Source organism: Macaca thibetana, chromosome 3 (assembly GCF_024542745.1).
Source record: "Macaca thibetana thibetana isolate TM-01 chromosome 3, ASM2454274v1, whole genome shotgun sequence".
NCBI classification, from domain to species: domain Eukaryota; kingdom Metazoa; phylum Chordata; class Mammalia; order Primates; family Cercopithecidae; genus Macaca; species Macaca thibetana.
In genome coordinates this window covers 67,463,819-67,486,649 of record NC_065580.1, presented here as the reverse complement: position 1 = coordinate 67,486,649, position 22,831 = coordinate 67,463,819, and the positions used below count along the sequence as shown (strand labels likewise).

The following is a 22,831-nucleotide window of genomic DNA, read 5'->3' as shown; positions in this document are numbered from 1 at the left end:
CACTGCATGTTCTCACTCATAGGTGGGAATTGAACAATGAGAACACTTAGATACAGGAAGGCGAACATCACACACCGGGGCCTGTTGTGGGGTGGGAAGAGTGGAGAGGGATAGCATTAGGAGATATACCTAATGTAAATGACAAGTTAATGGGTGCAGCACACCAACATGGCACATGTATACATATGTAACAAACCTGCATGTTGTGCATATGTACCCTAGAATTTAAAGTGTAATAATAATAATAAAATCTGCTTAGTTTATAAAACACAAAATGGAAAAAAAAATCAGATCCATCACTGATTTAAAATTATTTCTTGACACAAAATAGGGATATCTACTATAGTGCATTCATACTAAAGAAAATAAATTATTGAAAAAATAAACAGTACAAATAACTTTTTGAACACTTACTGAAGTCCATGGCATGTTGACAATGCAACAAATGAGGCAGGGTTTCCTCGGATATGGCCCTGGTAGTAACAGTGCTCTCCTCCCTGAAAACAGAAATAAAGAATGTAAGCCTTTGCATCACAAGGAGAATCAGCTGCTTCATTTCACAGGAGGTTTCTACTCACAATGTATCTCCACATCTAGAGCTCTACATGATATTTCATTATTCAGATTAGCATTATCAAGCTTTTTCTAACAGAATTATTCATAAACACTCTGAGTGAGCTGACTCCAAATCAAAATTCAGGGAAACAAAAGTTGACTTAACCTTTCTTTTATGTAGGTGATATTAGAGGAACAAAGAAAGAGATATTGAAATACACATGGGGAGTCAGGCACAGTGTCTCATGTCTATAGTTTCAATGCTTTTGGAGGCGAGGCCGGAGTTCAAGACCAGCCTGAGCAACATAGCAAGACCCTGTCTCTACAAAAAAAAAATTTACAAATCAGATGGATGTGGTGGCATGCATCTGTAGTCCTAGCCTCTTGGGAGGTTGAGGCAGGAAGATCATTTGAACCCAGGAGTTCGAGGCTGCAGTGAGCTGTGATTTTGCCACTGCACTCCAGCCTGGACAAAAAGAGTGAAATTCTGTCTCAAAAGAAAAAATGAAAAAAATAAGAAAAGAAAGAAAATACGTATGTGGCCCTTGCACCAAAGTTTAATCATCTGCTTTCCTAGTTATAAGAAATTCAACCATAGGCCAGGTGCAGTGGCTCACGCCTGTAATCCCAGCACTTTGGGAGACTTAGATGGGTGGGTCACTCGAGGTCAGGAGTTCCAAACCAGCCCAACCAATATGGTGAAACCCTGTCTCTACTAAATAAAAATACAAAAATTAGCCAGGTGTGGTGGCGCATGCCTGTAATCCCAGTTACTCGGGAGGCTGAGGTAGGAGAATCACTTGAACCAGGGAAGTGGGGGTTGCAGTGAGCCGAGATGCCACCACTGTACTCCAGCCTGGGCAATAGAGACCCTGTCTCAAAAAAACAAAAAAAGCAACTCAATCATGAGCAGCAGCAAAGCAATGCTCTTTTACACAAAGCTAAGTAAAAATGAATATAAATCATTTGAGAGTCAGTAAATTATATTGATGGAGGAAATGCTTGTTTTTACAGTGTTTATATCAAAACTTGATTACCAGATAAGCAAGTTCATACCATTCTTTTCTCAAACCAGCAATGGCTTTAACTGGTAAGCAGTTTATGGGCAGCGTTTTAAATTGTGAAGTTTTTCTTAGCATCCAATTGCATTAACAAAATTCTACTAAGAGAGATTCATTTATTTGGTTAAATGTGCCTGGAAAGGTAAGAAGTTAAATCTTCTGCCATCTTAGGATGTCACCTTTAAATACTTGCTACTCAGAGTGCAGTTCAGAGACAAGCAGCATTGACATCACTAGGAGCTTGTTAAAAATGCAGAATCTCAGGCCCCACCCGAAACCTATTGTATGAGAATCTGTATTTTAACAAGTCCCTAGGTGATTCATATGCACATTAAAGTTTGAGAAGCTCTTCTCTAAATGACCTCTTCCCATTCTATCACTAATCTCCTATTTCTTCAGTAGCTGAAAGCTTCTAATTAAATTGATTCACTGAGATATGAAAGAGTGAAACAGAAAGGACTGATAGGATGGGTGGTTTAAAGAGGCAAATGTTACCTACTTCACAGTAGGACTTAAGGAGTAACACTACTTAAAATGTTCAGTGTTTCACACATGGAGGAGAGAAAACAGGAGGACATGGAGATGTAATAGGCTGAAGACATTTTCTCCACCAAAATCCAAGGAAACCAGCCTAGCCTGAGACTACTGCTCCTTGTAAGATTATCCCACAGAAGCTGGTAACTCTCAGCTTTAGGGAGTGGGTGGAGAGCAGGTAAAATGGTACACAATGCAATCCCTGACCTTAAACCAGCTCCAAATTCCCAGGGGAGCCACTGACCATCATGAACTGAGGGTTGTGGTTGCATTTAATGGAGAAGATGGAACCCAGAAAGCCACAGAGACTTGGGGGCTGAAACAAGTCCTAGACACTAGAACACGGGGCCATGACTTCATGTGGAGCGCCAGTGTAGTGTAGATGTTAACAATGTGAGCTATTGGCTCCTTCCCTTACCAGCTTTGTAATCTTAAGCAAACTACAGAGACTGCCCATGCCTCAGTTTTCTCATCTGTCAATTGGAGGTAATTATCTCATAGGGATGTTATGAGGATTACACGAGCTAACAGACATAAAAGAGTTTAAAGTAATGCTTGGCTCATAGGAAGTACTCAACAAATGTTTGCTGCTATTATAATTACTGTGTCTGTCAGTGTTCTCAATTTACATACACAATCACACTAAATCTTCATATCAATCCTACAAAGAAATATTCTTATCCCTCTTCTACATAGGAACCACAATCTCTGAGACTGTGGTTGTCTGCCTGGGGAGTTGCCAAGTAAGGATGAAAACTTTATGTGAGTACAAAGCCTGTGTCCTATCCCCTATTGTTGAACCTCGAACCTATGAGTTATGCAAGGCAAATCTAAACTTTCCCCTAGGCTGGTTTATTCTTTTATTCTGTTGCTTTGTCAGCAGGGCTAAGGGTAAATTTAACAAAAGTTACAATAGAATGTGTTGGGCTGTTGGACTGATGAACAGTCCATAGATCAGATTCTGAGTGTATGAGAGGACATTATCACTTAGATGCCCCTGATTTCCTGGATACATCTAATCGGATCAGAGATCAAAATTCTAGCTTTGCGTTGGCCAGACATAAAAAGTCAACAGTCAACAGATGACCTGATAAAGACAGAACTCTCTATAAGTGTTTCCTTACACTGGACAGTGACTAACTGAATCAGACCTTCTCCTCTTAGAAGTCTGAGCCTCATAGCAATTAAGATAATAGAAACAAAGATAAGAAAGTAGAAACAAACATAAATAAAGAGAAGTAGAAACAAAAAAATAATCTCGGGAATTATGGCATCAGACTAGAAAACAATGGAAATTGATAGTCATGAGGATATATGTCAGTGTCAAAGCATACTATTTTATAAATTACTAAAGTTTTCTTCAAAAACGCAACTCTGGAAACATGTCATATTAAACCATAAAAAGGACAAATAATTCATTTTTTAAAAACATTCCTCCATTATACTGGGGAGAGTTATATAGATGAGTCAATAATGGAAAACACTATTTCACTAATCTCTGATTCGAAAAATAGGAGTCAAGCCAAAAACAGCATATGATCAGGACCCATCTGCACAAAAGCCTAACGTGGCAAATGAAGCAAAGAGCTCAGTATGGTTGAATCATTATTAAATGTTTCCATGACACTTCAGCAGAGGCATAAACACCAGGGGAAAAAAATCTCAATTTGCATTACTACAATTCAAATCTTGAGGTCTCAACTGGTGGCATATGTAATTATTAGAAATAATGGTGAAACTTCATTTTTGTGCTGTAATATTTTTCAGGGATAATTAATCATAAGTCAATAATTATTTAAACTAAGAAGTAATGAAGTTTTTCTTTCCTTTAACATGCCTAGAAATATTTTTTAGTCCAAGAGATAGGCTGGCTTTCTTAATTTATATAAACTATAATATTAAATATAAATTTAATATTTTTATTTTGTAAATAATTATTTTATCTATTAATACACATGTGGTACAAAAATTCTAAGAATTGAAAGGGTACATAGTGAAAAATAAAAAAACTCCCTTCACATATACTACTCAAGCTACAGATGCTTTCTAAATGGTAAGCATTTTTGATGCATTTTGTGTACCATGTCAAGAATAGTCTATGTATATTCAAGTAGAGGCATATATACACACATACACATATATCCTTTTCACTTCACAAATAGTTTTATACTATGTACACTGTTCAGCCACTTGACTTTTTTTTTCTTAAGGTAAGCTTGGCATCCTTCTATATCAATATCGTATTTTTCAATGACGGCATACTATTCCATTATGGGGGTGAACTATAATTCATTTAAACAGTCCTGTACTAATGGACATTCAGATAATCTCCTTTTTGCTGTCATAATGTTGCAACGAACATCCTTTCATATATTCCTGTGCACTTCTATCAGTATATATGCAGGATAGAGTACTAGACATGGACCTGGGAGGTCAAAGAATAGGAGTATTTTAAATTTTAATAACTAATGGGACAGATATAATTATATTTTTTGTACTTCTATGTTTTAGAATATGCACTGCATTTGAAAATCATAAACTGCATTTTACTTAAAAATTATCTATTTCAGTAAAGACCACTACCAAAAAAACTTTCTCAAATCTTATCAATTATAAAGGTTCTCCATGTCTTCATATGACTTTTGAAGAAAAGTCAAAAGTATGCTATATGGAAGTACTATATACAATAATCTGAGACAGATGTTGCAGGAAAAGAGAAAAGCCTTTTGTGCTTTTCCTAACAGAGTTGGGCTCTTTATCAGACTGCCAGTCATAGCTTTATTCCTTATTGTCTCTTTTGTTCCAGAAATAAATCCATTGTCCTTGAAACTTTCTTCATACTCCTTGATCTAACAACATAGCCATAAAAGTACAAATGTTTATTCTTACCTAATTAGATAGCTATAGCTAAAAGAATATCTACCTCTATAAAAATGAACATGATAGTTCATATGTCTATTATTGGTTTATCTTCCTAATGGGAGAAAAATTTATTGTAATTTTTTATTCTAAGAACATCAAAATAATCATTTATTTATAAAATTCAAAGACATACCACATTTTTATTAAACAGATAGCAAAATCTCAAAGGAAAATTCGAATTTATTATAAATATGATGAGATGATAACACAAAGGAGGTTACACAGCCTGGACCTTTTGGATAAAACGAGGAAAACCTAATAAAGGGAAACAATTGGAGCATAGCTGTAAGACCGTAGTCATGCGCCCTCTATCAAGGTCCTCAAAGGAAACTAGATCTTGACAGCTCTAAAATGAGCTGGGACCACCTCCTCCAAATAGCCTTCTCAAATTCCCTTCTCATAAATTACTTCCTGCTAACCCCTCCTTCTCCGAATTTTCATAGTATTTTTCAACCATACTGCAATCTCTTCCTACCTGAAGAGATTGTTCCTTCCTGCCTGTTTCTGTGTTACTTCTCCAATAGACTATTATATCCCTTCAGAGAAGCACATTTGCCTGATTTATGTTCATATACCCACACGTGCTACTGGAAAGAAAACCTCCCTGAATATCCAATTCTTCACCAATAAACTAGAGATAATATCTACTCCAGTTGTCTCATAAGGATATGCAGGAGATTCCATGAGATAACAATGTAAAGTACACTGTAAAGTGCTATATAAACAGGTGAGGGAGGTGTAGTCAACCAATATTTAGGGATGCTATAATGTCCCTTGAGCTGTGATTCTCAAACTTTGTTAAGAATAACTATTTGAGACGTTGATTTATAATGTAGATACTGTCTCTCGCCCAGAGAGTTTGTGCAGGCAGCTCTGAGGTAAGACCTAAGAATCTGCATTGTAACAAATACTTCGTGTTTTTCTTGTTCCAGGAATACCCCTAGAGGGGAGATTCTCAACCTCTGTTGCATTTCAGAATCACCTGGGAGCTTTTAAAGTCCAATGCCCATGACTTACTCCCGACCATCTAAATCACAGTCTCAGGTCCAGGCATCAGCACCTGTTAAAATCCTCCAAATGACTGAATACAACTTCAGTGCCTGAGAACCCTTGCAGAAGAGAAATGCTCCTCAAAATAGCAGTTCCCAAAACTGACTCTCAGAAGTACCATGGCAGGCTTTCTACAGCAACTGATGCCCAGGACTTCCCTCAGGCCTGCTGAATCAGAATCTCCAAGGAGGTAGGGCCCCAGGTTTCTTATAGTGTAAAAAGTTCCTCTACGTGATTTTGATGATCAAATCTGGAATTGTTAACCCTAAAAATATTCAATACAAAACTGTCCCCATGCAAAGGATACAGAAAGATCTTTCAGAGAATGGAAGTATCTACCATATCCTGGACATCCTGTTTAGTGAATTATGTGACAGTTCATGACGACTGATGAGGTGAGTATTATTTCCCCCCTTTTACAAGTGAGAAACCATAGACTGAGAGAGATCATCCACACCCAGGTATGCCTGCTACAAAGTCAAGGTTATTTACACCAGTGGTTCTCAAAGAGTGGTTTTCAGACCAACAGCATCAGCTTGCTAGAAATGCAAATTTCTCAAGCCTCGCTATAGCCTTCCTCAGAAGCTCGGAGGATGCAGCCTACCCAACTGTGATTCAGCCAAACCTTCAGGTGATTTTACTGCACTCTGAAGTTTGAGAACAACTGCTTTACATTACTCCTGTTTCTGATTCTGAAGCTCCTCACTGCTGAGCTCACTGAAATCTTACACTAGTTCCTGAGCTCATCCTTCGTGACACAGAAAGAATGTACTCCACTCTGTTTCTTGTTCCCCAAAAAACAGCTGGCTTTATCAGAAACATAATGGAAGGTAAGAGGTGAGATAAGAATATTAAGGAAGAGCAGAGCTGTTTATTTTTGCTGGTGCTGATCATAGGATACCATGCAGGATGCTTTGGCCTGGATCAAAGGGGCTAGAAAAACCAAACTTCCAGTTTGCCTGGCACAAAGGGGTTTCCCAGGATACTGGTATTTCAGTGCTACATCTATGAAAGTCACAGGCAGATAGGAATGGTTTGGTCATGCTAAAAGGGTCAGGGCCAGTGTAGGCACCTCCAGATCAAAACACCCGCCCCTGCAACTCTTGTTCTCCTGCTCTGTTCACTGAATCATAGCCTTCTCCCCCTCCATGGGCACTGGTCCTAGAACCAGCCTCTGCCATGCAGTTGGGGAAGCTCATGCCAGTCACCCTCTTCCACAAGTGGGACCCTTTCTCACCCCGCCCTAGCACAGTAGTTGCCAACCCTGGCAGCATATTGTAACACATGGGAAGCTCTTTTTAAAAATACCCAGCCTCACCCCATACCAACTGCATCAGAATCTCTAGAGGGTGGGACCTGGGTATTCTACAAATCTGCCCAGATGATTCCAATATGCTACCATAGTTGGGAGTCTCTGTTCTAGCTGATACCACCTTGCAGGAACTAACGGCCTACCCTTGAACCCTACTGCATCCTAGATTGCCTCCAGGTGTATACACTGTCCTGACACATTGGTGGCTGCATGGCTACAGTCTGTTCCACAGGTGCTTGCCTGACAAAACCACATTTCTTGCTTGGTCTCAACTCCCTCTTGACTGGCATCAACGTCAAGAACCTGCCCTCCTCCAATCCTCACTCCATCTTCCCAGTTGTAAGTCTCCTTGGGAGGCTGGGCATGGTGGCTTACACCTGTAATCCCTGCACTTTGGAAGGCCAAGGAGGGAGGATCGCTTGAGCCCAGGAGTCCAAGACAAGCCTCAGCAACATAGTGAGACCCCATCTCTAATACAAATTAAAATAAGAAAATAAATAACAAAGTAAGTCTCCTTAGGGCCAGCTGCATGATGGAAATCCTTAGAAAAGCTAAATTTTATGTTAACAATGATCCACCAACCTATCCCAATTAAAACTCATACTCTGTGACTGTACAGAATCGGACTGGATTCATAGAAGGGACAGAGGCTAAACATCTGGTCAGGTACAGAGTATAATTGATTCTAAAGGTACCTCATTCTAAAGGCTAAGAAAAGTGAAAAGACTATTTCCTCTCATTTACAGTAAATTAAGTGAAGCTATCACGTGGTTCCCAAATGCCAATAATCCATGAATCTATACTAATGCATCTCAAAATCTTTACTAGTTCCTGTCAAAAAGATAGAAATAAGTATAGTGTACTTAATTTTTCATAAAGCTAAATGTATTTAATTTTTGAAAAACTGTCGTTTGTTCTAGGTTTACTTCCTTATCTTTATTATTTAAAATATCAACTATTTCCCTTTTTTAAATAGACTTTTATTTTGGAATAATTCTGATATACAGAAAAGTTGCAAAGATGGTATAGAGAATTATAGTATATCTATCAAGCAGTTTTTCCCATTGTTAACATCTTATATTTATTTAGTATATTTGTCAAAATCACATAACTGACACTGGTATATTACTATTTACTCGACTCTGAACATTGAGATTTCACCAGTTTTTCCTTTAATTTCTTCTTTCTGTTCCAGGATCCAATCCTGGAACACAGTGCCATATTGCATTAGTGGTTAGGTTCATTTTTTTTTTTTTTAGTTTGTAGCAATAGTAAATAGTATTTAGATGTTTTGAGAGGGTTGTTTTCATATATGGCAAAAGAGAAGAAATGATGCAAACCTATGTTGATCCTCAAAATTCATTTTGTTAGTATATGGATCTATGAAATATAAAAGTATAAGACCAAGAATACAAATGAACACTTCCTAGACTTTAACTCAGCACTACAGGTTTTCAAAGCCTTAAAAACAAAACTACCCTTACATCATCAGGCTTAATTTAAATGATTAAAATGTAATATTTAATGTGACCTATGGAAATGAATTCTGAAAGATTACTCAGTAACATTTCACTATAATAAGTATCTAGAACCCCTTATTGCCTGAGATTCTTCTGGACTATCCTTTCAATGATGTTTGTACAGGGAACAGCTTTGGAAGATGGAGAAAATCTCCCTCCAAAGCAAAGGGCAGGCATGTTTACTTCCCACTATAAAACATTCAGGTTTCCTAAATTCAGAATTTCTTTGTTGTAACACAATGCACTGTGTGCTCAGGTTAGCCTGGCCCTATCCTCTGTCACCCTCTGGGAATTAAGGCTGAAGATACCAGTGTAAGAAAATGTTGCTATTCTGGCTATAGCCAAAGCCAGAGTAATAAAGCCCTTTGTCTCTGACCCAGGAGTTTCCTGTCTTCTGCGGGCATAGACAAAACTGCAGCAAGCTAATGCCTATTAACTTGTAAGTAGGATAAAACTTCAGACTTTCACAGTTGTTGAACTTGGATTTCCATCTTCCCCTAAAAATTAAGAGATCTGTTAGGACTCCATTACCACATTTCCATTTTCCTGCAAGACAAAAATCAGCTAAAGCTCAATAAGACACATACTGCCCATCTTATCACAGGTAACGTAACTCTCATATACAATATTGTTTAACACCTTTGGGTATTAACATTTGCCACTCCATTCCAGGGTACAAATGTTCAAACAGCATCCAACAACATCTAAAGGTAAACAGTCATTAAAAATCTCTGTACTATTTCAATATTCATTGATGAGCACTAGGATCTTATAGTATCAACCAAAAACATTTTAAAAACCAAAAGGATTAAGCATATTATGGACTTAAAAAATTAAAAGAAAATAAAACTAGCTGACAAAAAAGAATAATCTCATTTAAAAGATACACGGTTACCACTGGAGAGAAAAAGATGCATAAGAATATTATGGTAGCAAAAGTTTCCACAAGAAAGGAAAAGACAGTAGAAAACCACTGGATAGAAATAAAAATGATGAAGAAGGAGTTAATCTTACTAAAAGATGATGAACACCACAAAATATAGGGGCCATAACTTTCTGTGTTTGTCTCTTTGTCTCTACGTCTATACCTTTCTCTGTTAAGGACACCAGCCATTGGATTAGGGCATACCCTAATCTAGTATGACTTCCTCTTAACTTGATTACATCTGAAAAGACTCTGTTTCTAAATAAGGTAGTATTCATGGGTTCTAGAAGTCATGAATTTTGGGGAACATTATTCAAACCAGTACAACCATTCATCTCTTTATATATAGATAAGTAAATTTTTATTCACAATCCAGGAATTTTCCTTTTAAGAAGCTTGGTTCAGTGGTAGAAACTGGAGGTGTCTACCATAGCATCACTCATCTAACAAAATTAACCCATATCTTAATTACCTATAACCAGCATTCTAGTTTTCTATCTCTTCATTTTAAAATACTCATCATTATTTTTACACAATATGGCAAACCTAACATGCCATTTTATTAAGTCAAACACAGCTTCCTAAATTGCTTGTTTTTAACAACAGAATAGTCGAGAGAAATTATTTTACAGCTGTTAGGTAATCACTAGACACCCACTATTATAACAAATATCAGATTACTAAAAATTTTAGGTTCCCACAAAATGCGCAGCAACAGATTACTGTAATGCAGAGAGGGAACTTTACAGATTCTCTGAGATGTAAGTTGTAAACTGGAAGAACGGAAAATCAATGTGGACCACATAATATATGATGACTATATAATTAGAAACTCATTAAATTATAACTCTTTCCAGGAAACCACTACATCATTGTACCTTTTTACAAATAATAAAATTTAAATGCATTACTCTATATGGACTTTTTAGCATAAAGACTGAATTACCTAAAACCTTATTCTGTAGTTGATGTTTGACTATTAAGAGTAAAAATTATAACTGACTGGATGATTGTTGCACAAAGAGAAAACATATTTGTGCATTCCTAAAATACAGGAGGAATAAGTATTTTTGTCATATCTGAAATATTTGTTGTTTTTTTTAAGGAAATACAACTATATGAGGGTCTGAGGTAAGGAAAAAAAGGAAATCATTTTTTCTCCACTTTTACCATAAACATAACCTCCTTTAGTTTCACTTCAATGCTATCCTCCATTCCTTTTTTAAAGAAGAAGAAAATTTCTGCCCGCTAAAAGATTCTGTTGCAGCTAGGCACAGAGGCTCATGCCTGTAATCCCAGAACTTTGGGAGGCTGAGGTGGGTGGATCACTTGAAGTCAGGAGTTTGAGATCTGGCCAGCATGGTGAAACCCTGTCTCTACTAAAAATACAAAAATTAGCCGGGCATAGTGGCACACATCTGTCATCCCAGCTACTGGGGAGGCTGAGGCACAAGAATCGCTTGAACCTGGGAGGTGGAGGTTGCAGTGAGCCGAGATGGTGCCACTATACTCCAGCCTGGGTGATAGAGTGAGACTCTGTCTCAAAAAAAAAAGAAAAATGAAAAATGAAAAGAAAAAAAGATTCTGGTTGCAGCATCTTCTGTCTTGCACCTTGAGCCTTACGTGCTGAGCTCAAGCAGTTAATACTAGCATTCAGTGGTCATTTTCATCTCTGCATGAATGATTTTGGATTAGCCCAGGATTTATTAACAGGTAAAACGAATCAGATTACTAAAGAGGTCTCAAACAACATCCTTCATGGAAAGCAAACTAATATTTAAGGTTGTATCTAATGAAAAATGATACTAAGCATGAAAAAGTGAAGTGCTTTTTTTTTTCCAGCAAGTGTATCTATGAGAATAAGCTGATCATTCACTATTTCTCTTACTTATGTTTCCATAAATTAAGAAGGGAGTTGAACCACCAGAGTCCTTTCTTGTTCTATGATTTGCAAACTATTTTAAAAAATCAAAGGTTACTTTTCTTTTAAAGACCAGGCCAACTTCAAAGAATCAATATCTTGAACACTGCACTTACCACAAAGAAACAGAATTTAAAACCAACAACAAAGATGCTCATATGTTTGGAAATTTTTAAAATGCCAAATAAACAATTTTTTAAAATAATTATATTATTTCTAAAAATATAAATAATTTATGAGTCATATAAAGTCATAGTATAAGTTATGGAATATATATATACATATATATGGACAATAGCAAAAAAAAAAAAAACTACGTAGCAGAGCTTTAGGTTGCGCTAAAATGGTACTTGAGTAAATTTTACATTCTTAGATACCTATAGTAAGGAAGATTGGTAATTAATAAATTAAATATTTAACTAAATGAATTATGAAAAGAAAAACAGAAATTTCAGACTAGAAAAAAGGAAATTACAAAAGTACGAGCAGAAATGACTGAAAAATATAGTAAAGAAAGTAAAGCTGGTTCTTTGGGACCCTCCCAGCACTCTGGGAGGCTAAGGCGAGAGGACTGCTTGAGGTCAGGAGTTCGAGACCAGTCTGGGAAACATAGTGAGACCTGGTCTCTACTAAAAGTAAAAATTAAAAAATTAGTTAGTGTGGCAGCACATGCCTATAGTCCAGGTACTGAAGAGGCTGAGTGAGAAGTACTGCTAGGAGTTAGAGTTTAAAGTGAGCAGTGATCCCACCACTACACTCCAGCCTGAGCAACAGAGCGAGACCCTGTCTCTTAAAAAAAGAGGGGAGGGGGGCGGGTGGGGAGAGAGTATTTACAAAAAAGTCTAACAAGATTGATCAAGTAAAAGAGTGAAGGCAAGAATAAAAATAAAAACTAACAGAAGACATGCTGATACATAATTAGTAGATTTTTAAAACCATGAAAAGATTTGAAAGCTAATATAGCAAAACACTGAACTATGTTACATCTACACATGGATGTCTGTTGAGGCATTTTATACAATTTTTAACATGTTTAAATATTTCATGATTACAGAGATTTTTATCTCAAGCCAATTGTTGATATTTGGTGACTTAAAATTTAACACTGATCAGTTGTGGCTCTAAAATACCTTAGAAAGAAAACACATGAATGTGAGCCTCTGCATGGAGGATGCACTTACCATCAGGCAAGCAGATTATAAGGCTCACTATCAGTTTTTATTTTTCCAGCAGATTATAAGGCTCACTACCAGTTTTTATTTTTCCTGTTTATATTCACTGCACATTTTGAGAGCAGGGGGAATAATATGCTCTCCCAGACCTGTCCAGGCTGAACTTTTCCCTACACATCTGACATACTGTTGGATGAACAGGAGAAACCACTCCATTTTCTAACACCTGGACTAATTCATTCACTTATTTTTTTCATTCAGCAGATACTTACTCTCTTCTACGTACAAATATTATGCTAAACGCTGATAATATAGTACAAGTTCCCATGGGTGCTTCTCTTAGAGAAACTTCTTATGGAATTTACAGTCTAGGGGCACAGAAGATTGTCTTACTATAAAGCAGGAAGTGAAGGACTGCAGCTGGTGATCCTGACATGCTTCCTGTCATGAGCGGAATCAGAAACCAGCAGTAAGAATGGGTAGAAGCCACCAAAGACTTCTCCAGAAATTCTTTACAAATTGCCACTTTACCTCAACAATGCTATCAGAACTAATATTTATGGAGAATTTCCCACACCCAAAGCTCTGAGCTACATGTTTGTCTTGTTTAACAGGTGAGGAAAATGAAGTATAGGAGGCATAAGTAAATTGTCTAAGGACACACGTATATTAACTGGCAAAGTCAGGATTTGAGTTTAGGTCCTTCTAGCCCTCACAACATTCACAGTCCCTAAGCTTTACTGTCCTCAAACCACAGATCTGTCCTGGAATTAGAAATTTTACCATTTGTTAACACGATTCAAGAAGTTTATTTTTTTAATTTAATCAGAAAGACAGCAGGACCTCAAGAAAATAGCACTTAGTCTGTCCAAAAATCTAATTGCTATGTGGAATACCTATTGACCCCACTCAGAATTACCAAAGCAACCACTCTGCCATCCACAGAGTTACAAAATCGTTTCCAGATTTTCCAGAGAAGAGAAAACAAAGGCAAAAAGTAACCAATGTAGGAAGTCCAAAAACACTGTCAGTCTGATTTCCTTTACATTGAACCTGATATCCTCTGAGTTGAGGCTCTGGTCAAATACCATCCTCCTACTTTCATCCCTTTTCTTCCTGTGCCACTTGCTCCACCTCTTATTCTGTCCACTTTCTATGGTTTCTTTCTGACCCTTTCATGCACCAAGATCCTACATCAAGGCCTCTGGCCTTTGCACATGCTAATTCGACTGCATGAAAAGTTGTTCTGCTCCGATTTCATTCACCTGTTATCCTTTGAACTTTGGAATTAATATCATTTCCTCAAGAAAGCCTTCCCTGAGCAACCAGATGAGGTCAGGTGTCCCAGCAAGTGCCCTCAGAGCAACATGTAATTCTTTTCAACACTTATTTCTATCATTTACAAAGACTTCTCAGTAGTTGTCTGCACCATGCCTGTCTTTCCCACTAAAGGACAAGCTTCATGAGGGCAAGAAATGCATCATCTGTTGTTTATAGCTATATCCCTGTCACTGGCCCATGGCAAGCACTCAACTCATATCTGTTGAATAAATGAGGGTTGAGAACACACATTGAGTATCTGAGAATTTTGGCCTTTTTTCTATTCCACTGTTAATCTCTCATGTCAGCTTTCTAGCCACTTAAACTCCACATGCCTGAGTTTTTATGAGTGGCTATGGGGAAAATCAAGTCCACCTGCTCTTTTTCTACCTCATAGGTGCAAAGAAAAGACTGTTGTGATAAAACATCAAATGTGGCCAGATGCAATGGCTCATGCCTGTAATCCCAACACTTTGGGAAACTGAGGCAGGCAGCTCACTTGAATTCAAGACCAGCCTGGGGAACGTGGTGAAACCCTATCTCTACTAAAAATACAAAAATTAGTCACGCATGGTGGCATGCACCTGTAGTCCCAGCTACTTGTAGGACTCAGGTGGCAAAATCACTTGAGCCTGGGACTCTGAGCTGCAGTGAGCCAAGACTGCGCCACTGCACTCTAGCCTGGGAGATCAAGTGAGACCCTGTCTCAAAACAAACAACAAAAAAGAAAGAAAGAAAAAAAGAAAGAAAGAAAACAAAACAAAAAACATCAAGTGTAGCCCTGATCAATTATCCTCCTTCAAAAAGGCTGTAAACACTCGAACTACTCAATACCAATAGTACATATTCTCTGGTCTTTATTATCTTTTCTGATTTTACAGTGGCCACACCTTATCCACTGGAAAGTAAGGTATTTTTATTAATGAATAGGAAAATAATTGTAGTTTATGACAACACCAAGGGAATAATTTGTGTTTTTTTTTTTTTTTTTGCTTCAAACCAGTTTAACGTCAAAAACAACATTTCTACTAATTTCTATTCAATTATAATTACTCTAATAGTTCATTCTGGTTTCAAAAAAAATTGCAAGAGTAGATTTGGAAAAGACATTATATAACGAAAAGGTTAGTTCTATAATTAGAATTAAAATAGTAAATTCTATTATAAAACAGCTAATTAGTTCCATACTTGGAAGTATCATCAGCTAGTGCTACTTTGATTTTAAAAAAAAACTTATGGCTGAATATTTCTTTTAAGTTTATAGATAACATCTTGAACATTAACAGATGAAATAACTCTTTAGATACTTAATTACGGGAAAAAAATCTTAACACCAGAAAGAAAATAAAGGACTTTCTACTCAAATAGGTTACAAACAGAGCTTAGGAACAGAACTCATGCTGACAGCAGCTGTCACTTTTCATTTTTCCTTTCTCCCAGCACTAAGACACCTGACCTGTATAAACTGGCAATGGGCCAATATATTTTCTTTAGGATACAGAGTTAAGACCACTTGCAATCTTACCAATGCCATTAAGGCAGCTGATGCATTGTACATGATGACAGACCTACAGCAACCTTGCTTCAGTCCCAAGAGAAAGCAAAATTTACTTAATCCCCCCAATTTTTTTTCCTATAATGCAAAGAGAATTAAATCATGAAATCCGAGACCTTCCTGAAACCACACTGATTACAAGATGTCAGAGGAGCATATGTCTGCATAAGCCTGCCAGGGGGGAAATGCACACATTATCAAGCTCATCCAGAAGATACTAAATGATGTCTAGTGGCAGATAAAAAGTAAAGTTAGGAAACATACCTGGAATAACTGATGTTACATGTGAGGAAGAAATAAACACTTTATCAGTTTGTTTGTTAAATTTGTGTAGCTCTTTTACTCTCTTCCAGCTTGTGGGCTGTGTATGTTGTGGAACGGAGGGTAAAAGAGGTAGGGGGATGGGTATTTTGAAGCACTTTGGCAAAGATACAACCAAATACCTTCTAGTCTCTTGGCAGGCTAATGGTATGTTTCAGCTTAGTTATTCTTGCCCATAAAACTTCACATTTACTCCAGATGCAGATAAATTTACACATAGGCATAAGATGGGCATAAAAACTGAGCCATGTGTTTGCCATGTGCAAGTCAGCAACATATTTCAAACTATAACTATTTAGAAGCGATGGTGCTCCCCTGTGCTGAACAATACACAATCCAACTTCTATGAAGAACAAAGAAGGACTAAAACTGAACTCCAAAACACAATAGTTTTAAAAAAGAGGGGGGCGGGGAATCTTTAGAAGACATTTGGTCTTTGGAATAAAGAAAATTTTATACTGGAATAATTGGGACTCACCTGAACTAAAACATCTTCAATTTTGGCCTATTAAAACAACAACTAAAAGAGACAGTAAATTACAAATGGTAAATTGTAGAAGTGCTGTAATTAAAATATTTGCATTCTAAATCCTCTGCTATTATGATCATTTATTTCCATAGGGAGGATAAACTACAGCAGATTATAGCACACATTCGGGTGCCAGACTTCCTTGCTTAAAATTCTTGGGCAAGTTGGTTAAACTTTCTGTGCCTTCATTTCCTCATCTGCAAAATGAGGATATCAGTGGTATTACTTGGGGATAAAATGACTTAACGTATGTAAAACACTTAGACCGGCACCTAGCACATAGTAAATATCATATAAGTATTTGCTATTACTCCAGCTATTACCAGTAATTTTATTAATCCTAAATCCAGTTACTAGTATTGATCCCATCTGAATATCGTATGATTGAAAGACGTATAGATTGCATAAGACAGGAAATCCCTGGTGTTAAAGTGAGCACTTATAGGAATACATAATATTTATTTGTAAAAATGCAAAACTTTGACAATGATGTAAAACAGAAGTAAAACAAGTCATTATATTTTTTAATTCCATTACAATGAGTGTCATTAACTAAAAAGAATATTCCATCAGTAGCCTTAAGTAAGCAAAATGAGTTTGGATTTGTAAGGAGAAAAAGTTAACTCTTCCAAATGACAAACAGTAAACCACTGGCAGCAGTTATTTGCCCCTAAGACTGAGTTAGGGAGCCTGAGTTAATAGACAGTATATGAAAGCATAATCTTTCTACAGGACAGCAGTATACAGTAATTATTAATCAATGAAACTAGCTCACTATGACTTACATATACTAACTATCAAAACTGTAATATTTCCAGCTAAACTTTTGTTGAGTATTTAAAATACTTCTGTGAGAATATCACAGTTCTTGAATGAGTAACAGAAAATTAATGAGTCTTCCTCTGATATAATTCACTATTTAAAAATGAAAGTACTTAAAAATGGGCAGCAGCTCAAACCCACAGGAACCAAGGGACATGATTTCCTGTGTTGGCCCTATTTACAATTATAGAGTCATCTCTACATCAGAAGATCCTAATATTGTTTCCCATAACCACCCTGAAATTCAATTCAATAATTTCTCATTAAATTAGTGTATGGTGAACCCTACTTATAGAATCATTTTTAGAAAGTTGAGCTCTTATTCTTGTAGGATCTTTATATCTTGAGGTTTTAAAAAAATCATTTTATTTCAGTAATTAGGGGAGAATGAGGTCGTTAAAATATAATCATGTTTAAAGCTAGCCTACCTACAGCTAACAACTAAATATTCATATTTGAGGATGTATTGACAAATATTTTTTAAAGTCATTTTAGTTTCATTACTAGTCAAACTGACACTAAGTCATGGCTAAACTGTTTCAAGAGAATGGTCTTGAAAATAAATTTTTGCAAGTCACCTAATTTTAAAATCTGTGTATTTGTGGTAAACTTGGTTTTGATTAGCATGTTCATAGCTATACCATCCAAAATTTCCTCTCCTGTCTGAGAGAACCTACGTGAGGTACCTGCATGCTCATGCTACAACCTGTAACACCTGCACCTGAAGTTTCTCTCTGTTCCACACCGAAACTTCTGCTCTCAGAGTTTAAGCTTAACAGTGAGAGTCCTTAACCTAAATCTCCCAGCAGGTGCAGCAAGGAAAACATAAAAACAGATTTTAATATACAGGTAGTCGCATCTGCCAGACAATCCTATCATTGCTTCATTAATTGTTTGTGATCATTTTAATCAACTGTATTTACACAAACACTGTTAAAGAATCTACGTTCCCTAGCAGACAAAATGGAGAGCAAAACTCACTTAAGTTTATGGTATGTGAACTATATCTCAATATAGCTGTTCTTTTTAGAGAAAAAAAAATTCCAATTACCATGGCAGCAGGAGACCCTTCAATGAATGAAGGCCCTCAACTGATACTCTGCCCATCAGCCAGCCCTTAAAATGCACATCACTGAGCTTGTTTACTTGGAGAGAAGCCTCCCTATCTCCACAGAGCCAAGGAAAATGCCTGAAACTTGGATTTGAAATTTGGTGACAAAATTAGGAGCTTAAGTGACAACTTCTATAAATAGATCTGTTCCAAAAGGAAAAACGTCATTTCTAAAGCCATCTTCCTAAGCCATGTGACTTAATTACTGTCTAGGTGACTAAGTATTATCCAAGAGTTTCTGGAGAAGCTACTAAAGTGAGAATTCAAGACAGAAAGCTTGTTTCTCAAATGCAAGCGAAAGCTGTAAATAAGGAAGGCACTTTGGAAGAGAAATGCTGTTGCTGGGTTGTTCTACTGGTAAAGAAAAATGAAAATGAGAGTAAAGGAAAAAGCCTTAGTGTAGATTACTTGGCAACAGTGGCTGTTGCTTACATTTTATCTCAAAGACAGCATCCAAAACAAAAGATAACCTAAAAAGCTACTTGAAAAAACACACAAGTCTCTACTTCAGAAGATTCATCATTGATGCAATGGTATGGATAGCTCTGTACTAATAATGCATGCAGCAAAATTTACTGCACACCAAGGTCTGTTTTTTCTTTTTTTATGTAATTGCTTACTCTTCTTAATCTTATAGAAAGAGCCAAGATTCTGCATGGTAATGCAGTTTTAAGAATCAATAAGGAAATTTTATATCCAGTGTAAGCAAAAGCAAATTAACCCCTCTCTTCTGTTGCAATAGATATGAGCCACTTTGACAGTTTAATATTTTGTGCTTCCCATGGCAAAAAAACAAACAATTCAAGCAATTTTCTACTATTCAATTTGCATTGAAGTTGAAAAAAAAAATCTATGTCCCAAAACAGGATATGTTAAGTGCTGTCATTAAAAAAAAAAAAAAAAAGAAATGTAATGCAGTCACTAAACTATAACCTATATCGTATATAAACTAAACTGTCACTAATGACAAACTGAGAACATATTTCACTTAAGAAAGGAGTACACAGTGTTATATTGCACCATATACTTTTGGATCATTGTTGTTTTTACAAACAACACATTTTAAAAGGTATCTTAAGAAACACTATTTCTCTAACACATTGTGTACCTTTTGAGTTATTGTACAACTCATTGTACAAACTCATTGTTAAGGATTAGGAATCTAATCCAAAGACAAGTTGGGAATGCTCATATGCAGTAGTTTAGAAATAACTTGAGCTAATAAAAATAGATATTCAGTGGCCATTACTTTTCACTATAATCATATGAGATCAAATAATTTAACCAAAAACTACTATCAGAACTATGCTGATAGTCAGAATATGCCTGACTGTCATGATCTTTCATTAGTGATATAATAAATTATATCTCTACAAAGATGTCTACTTTTAGTTTTGGGCCACAAGAAAATCTGTTCCCTGCCCCATCTATACACATTCCTGACATATATAAAGGATTTGCCATTCCTCTCTTAGTTTTCTAAAATTCATACTATGGTTATTTTCCTCATATGTTCATTCAAACAAAAATAAAACAAGCTTTGGCCTGGAGTGTGTCTTTACCATTCTTGCCCAAGGCAACTGATATTACAGAAAAACTACGCAAATGCATAACCGAATTTAAGAGGTATGCCTAAAGGGTCTTTATGTAAATCACCATTTCAGTTTAAGGATTAAAGACCATAAAGGAGAAACTGTTAGATACCAAAAATGAATTAGATATGTATACCATGTGTATAAATAAAATACATTTCAATTTTTATGCCTATCTTACTTTACATACTATAGAATGTACACCATACATTCGGTGTACATTCTATAGTATGTAAAATCTTATACATGTAAGAGTCAGCTCTGGAGTTACAAAATCTAGATTCAAATTGCAGCTTTATTACTCCTTACTATGTTACTTTCCCAAGTTGTATAACTTCTCTGTGTCTCATTTCTGTAAATTAGGATAATAGTTATAATCACAGGTTGTCTGAGGATTGAATGGTAGATACAAATTCATGTGACTATCACATCATACAGTAAAAGTTATTACTGTAATAAATAGTTACTACTGTTAGTATTATAATACTGATTAACTAAAGCCTATATAACTGTTCATTTCAATTAGCCCCATATATTAGCAGCTTTCTGTTTCAAGACAAAAAAAGCTATAAAGCAGCTAACTGCATGGCTAAGACTCTGTTGCCACTACTCATCAATTCCAATGTCCTTTGTCTTATGAATCCAGAACCATGGTTCTCCATAATCAGAATTAAAGTTGTATTCCCAAGGTATTCTGATTAGTTGAGGCTTTACTTTAAAATTATTTTAGAAACCCATGTCAATCACATAAAAGTTCTCCCTAAACAGATGGGTAAATTCATAATCTAATTTTTTTTTTTTTTTTTTTTTTTTTTTTTTTTTTTGAGACAGAGTCTCACTCTGTCACCCAGGCTGGAGTGCAGTGGCAGGATCTTGGCTCACTGCAAGCTCCGCCTCCCGGGTTCACGCCATTCTCCCGTCTCAGCCTCCCAAGTAGCTGGGACTACAGGTGCCTGACACCACGTCCAGCTATTTTTTTGTATTTTTTACTATAGACAGGGTTTCACCATGTTAGCCAGGATGGTCTCAATCTCTCAACCTTGTGATCTACCCACCTCGGCCTCCCAAAGTGCTGGGATTACAGGCATGAGCTACCGTGCCTGGCAATAATTTAATTTTTAAATGGATTGAAAATAAATGTAAGTGAAAGATTAATATGTCTCATTAAAGGAACACAAAGTATCTTTCTTTTCTTGCATAAAGACTTTATCTTTGTAACCTTTGAAAAAAAAATTCTTTTGAAGTTTTAATACAACTTATATATCAGAATTATGCATAGCTATGTAACAAAATAAACTAATTTCAATGAGGCTGATGATGTCCCTGCAGATAACACAAATCATTATGTTAAGGAACAATCACCAAAATGTGTTTGTTTTTACACTAAACACAAAATTGCAATCAACATCAAAATCCAGATTGTAGGAAATTACATAAGATAAACAATCTGGTTTCTTCAACAAATAAATTGCGAGGGGAAACAAAAGAGAAAGATAATGTTTTTAAAATTATTATTTTATTTTATTTTATTTTTGAGACAGAGTTTTGCTCTGTCACCCAGGCTGGAGTGCAGTGGCACGATCTCAGCTCACTGCAACCTCTGCCTCCTGGGTTCAAGCGATTCTCCTGCCTCAGCCTCCCAAGTAGCTGGGATTATAGGTGTGTGCCATCACACCCAGCTAATTTTTTGTATTTTTAGTAGAGATGGGGTTTCACCATGTTAGCCAGGATGGTCTTGATCTCCTGATGTCATGATCCACCCGCCTTGGCCTCCCAAAGTGCTGGGATTACAGGTGTGAGCCACTGCACCCAGCCAAAAATTATTTTTAAAACCTACGCAGCCAAAATTAAACTACAGGGGTACATGCTTTGGTGATAAAACTATGAACAAAAGCAAGGAAGGGATTACGATAAAAGTCAGGATAATGTTTACAAATCTTACAAGAGGAGGATGAAAAGGGCTTGGGTTTGGGATGCAGCAAACAAACAGCTGGCCACGCTCTATTTCTTGAACTGAATGGTCATTATAAAAGCATTTGCCTTTAGTATTTCATCAACCCATACATTGTTTTATGTGAATTTCTGTGTCCGTTGTATATTTTACCACTGGATAGGTTTTTAAAAATAAAATTGCAATCTAAAAGATTTACCATGACTTTTTTGTTGTTGTTTAAGACAGTCACTTGCTATGTTGCCCAGGCTGGCCTTGAACTCTTGAGCTCAAATGATCCTCCCGCCTTAGCCTCCTGGGTAGCTGCAAACAGGTATGACACTGCATCCAGCTCTTTTCTAAAAATGTTTTCTCCTGAAACATTTATTCCTTTACCAAAAGTTCAAAGACACCTGAGCACAGCCATTTATTGACTGGTTTCTAGCCATTGTTAAGTTTGGAATAATACTTTAATTTTAAATTTGCATCCTTGGGATACATATGGCCATGCTTGTGCCAATTAACACAAGAAGCTCTTAGAGTTTAGCTTTGATTTCACATTTCCTTTCATTTACCTCAGTCCCAAGAGAAAAGTCAACTTTAAGAAAAAACCAAAAACTTACAGGGCTCTTAAGGAAGGTGTTATATAGGTGGATTGTGTTCCCCTAAAAAACATATG

The 22,831-nt window shown here is 36.5% G+C and overlaps 1 protein-coding gene across 13 annotated transcripts in view; it reads right to left on the bottom strand.

The window, feature by feature from the left end:
* Positions 1-22,831, bottom strand: part of ADAM22 (ADAM metallopeptidase domain 22) — a 249,763-nt gene that overhangs the window by 95,044 nt on the left and 131,888 nt on the right. For all 13 annotated transcript variants that reach the window (XM_050785298.1, XM_050785301.1, XM_050785304.1 and 10 more), the window contains one exon: positions 415-497. In XM_050785298.1, coding sequence (XP_050641255.1) covers positions 415-497 — 83 coding nt within the window. The remainder of the gene's footprint in view (positions 1-414; positions 498-22,831) is intronic.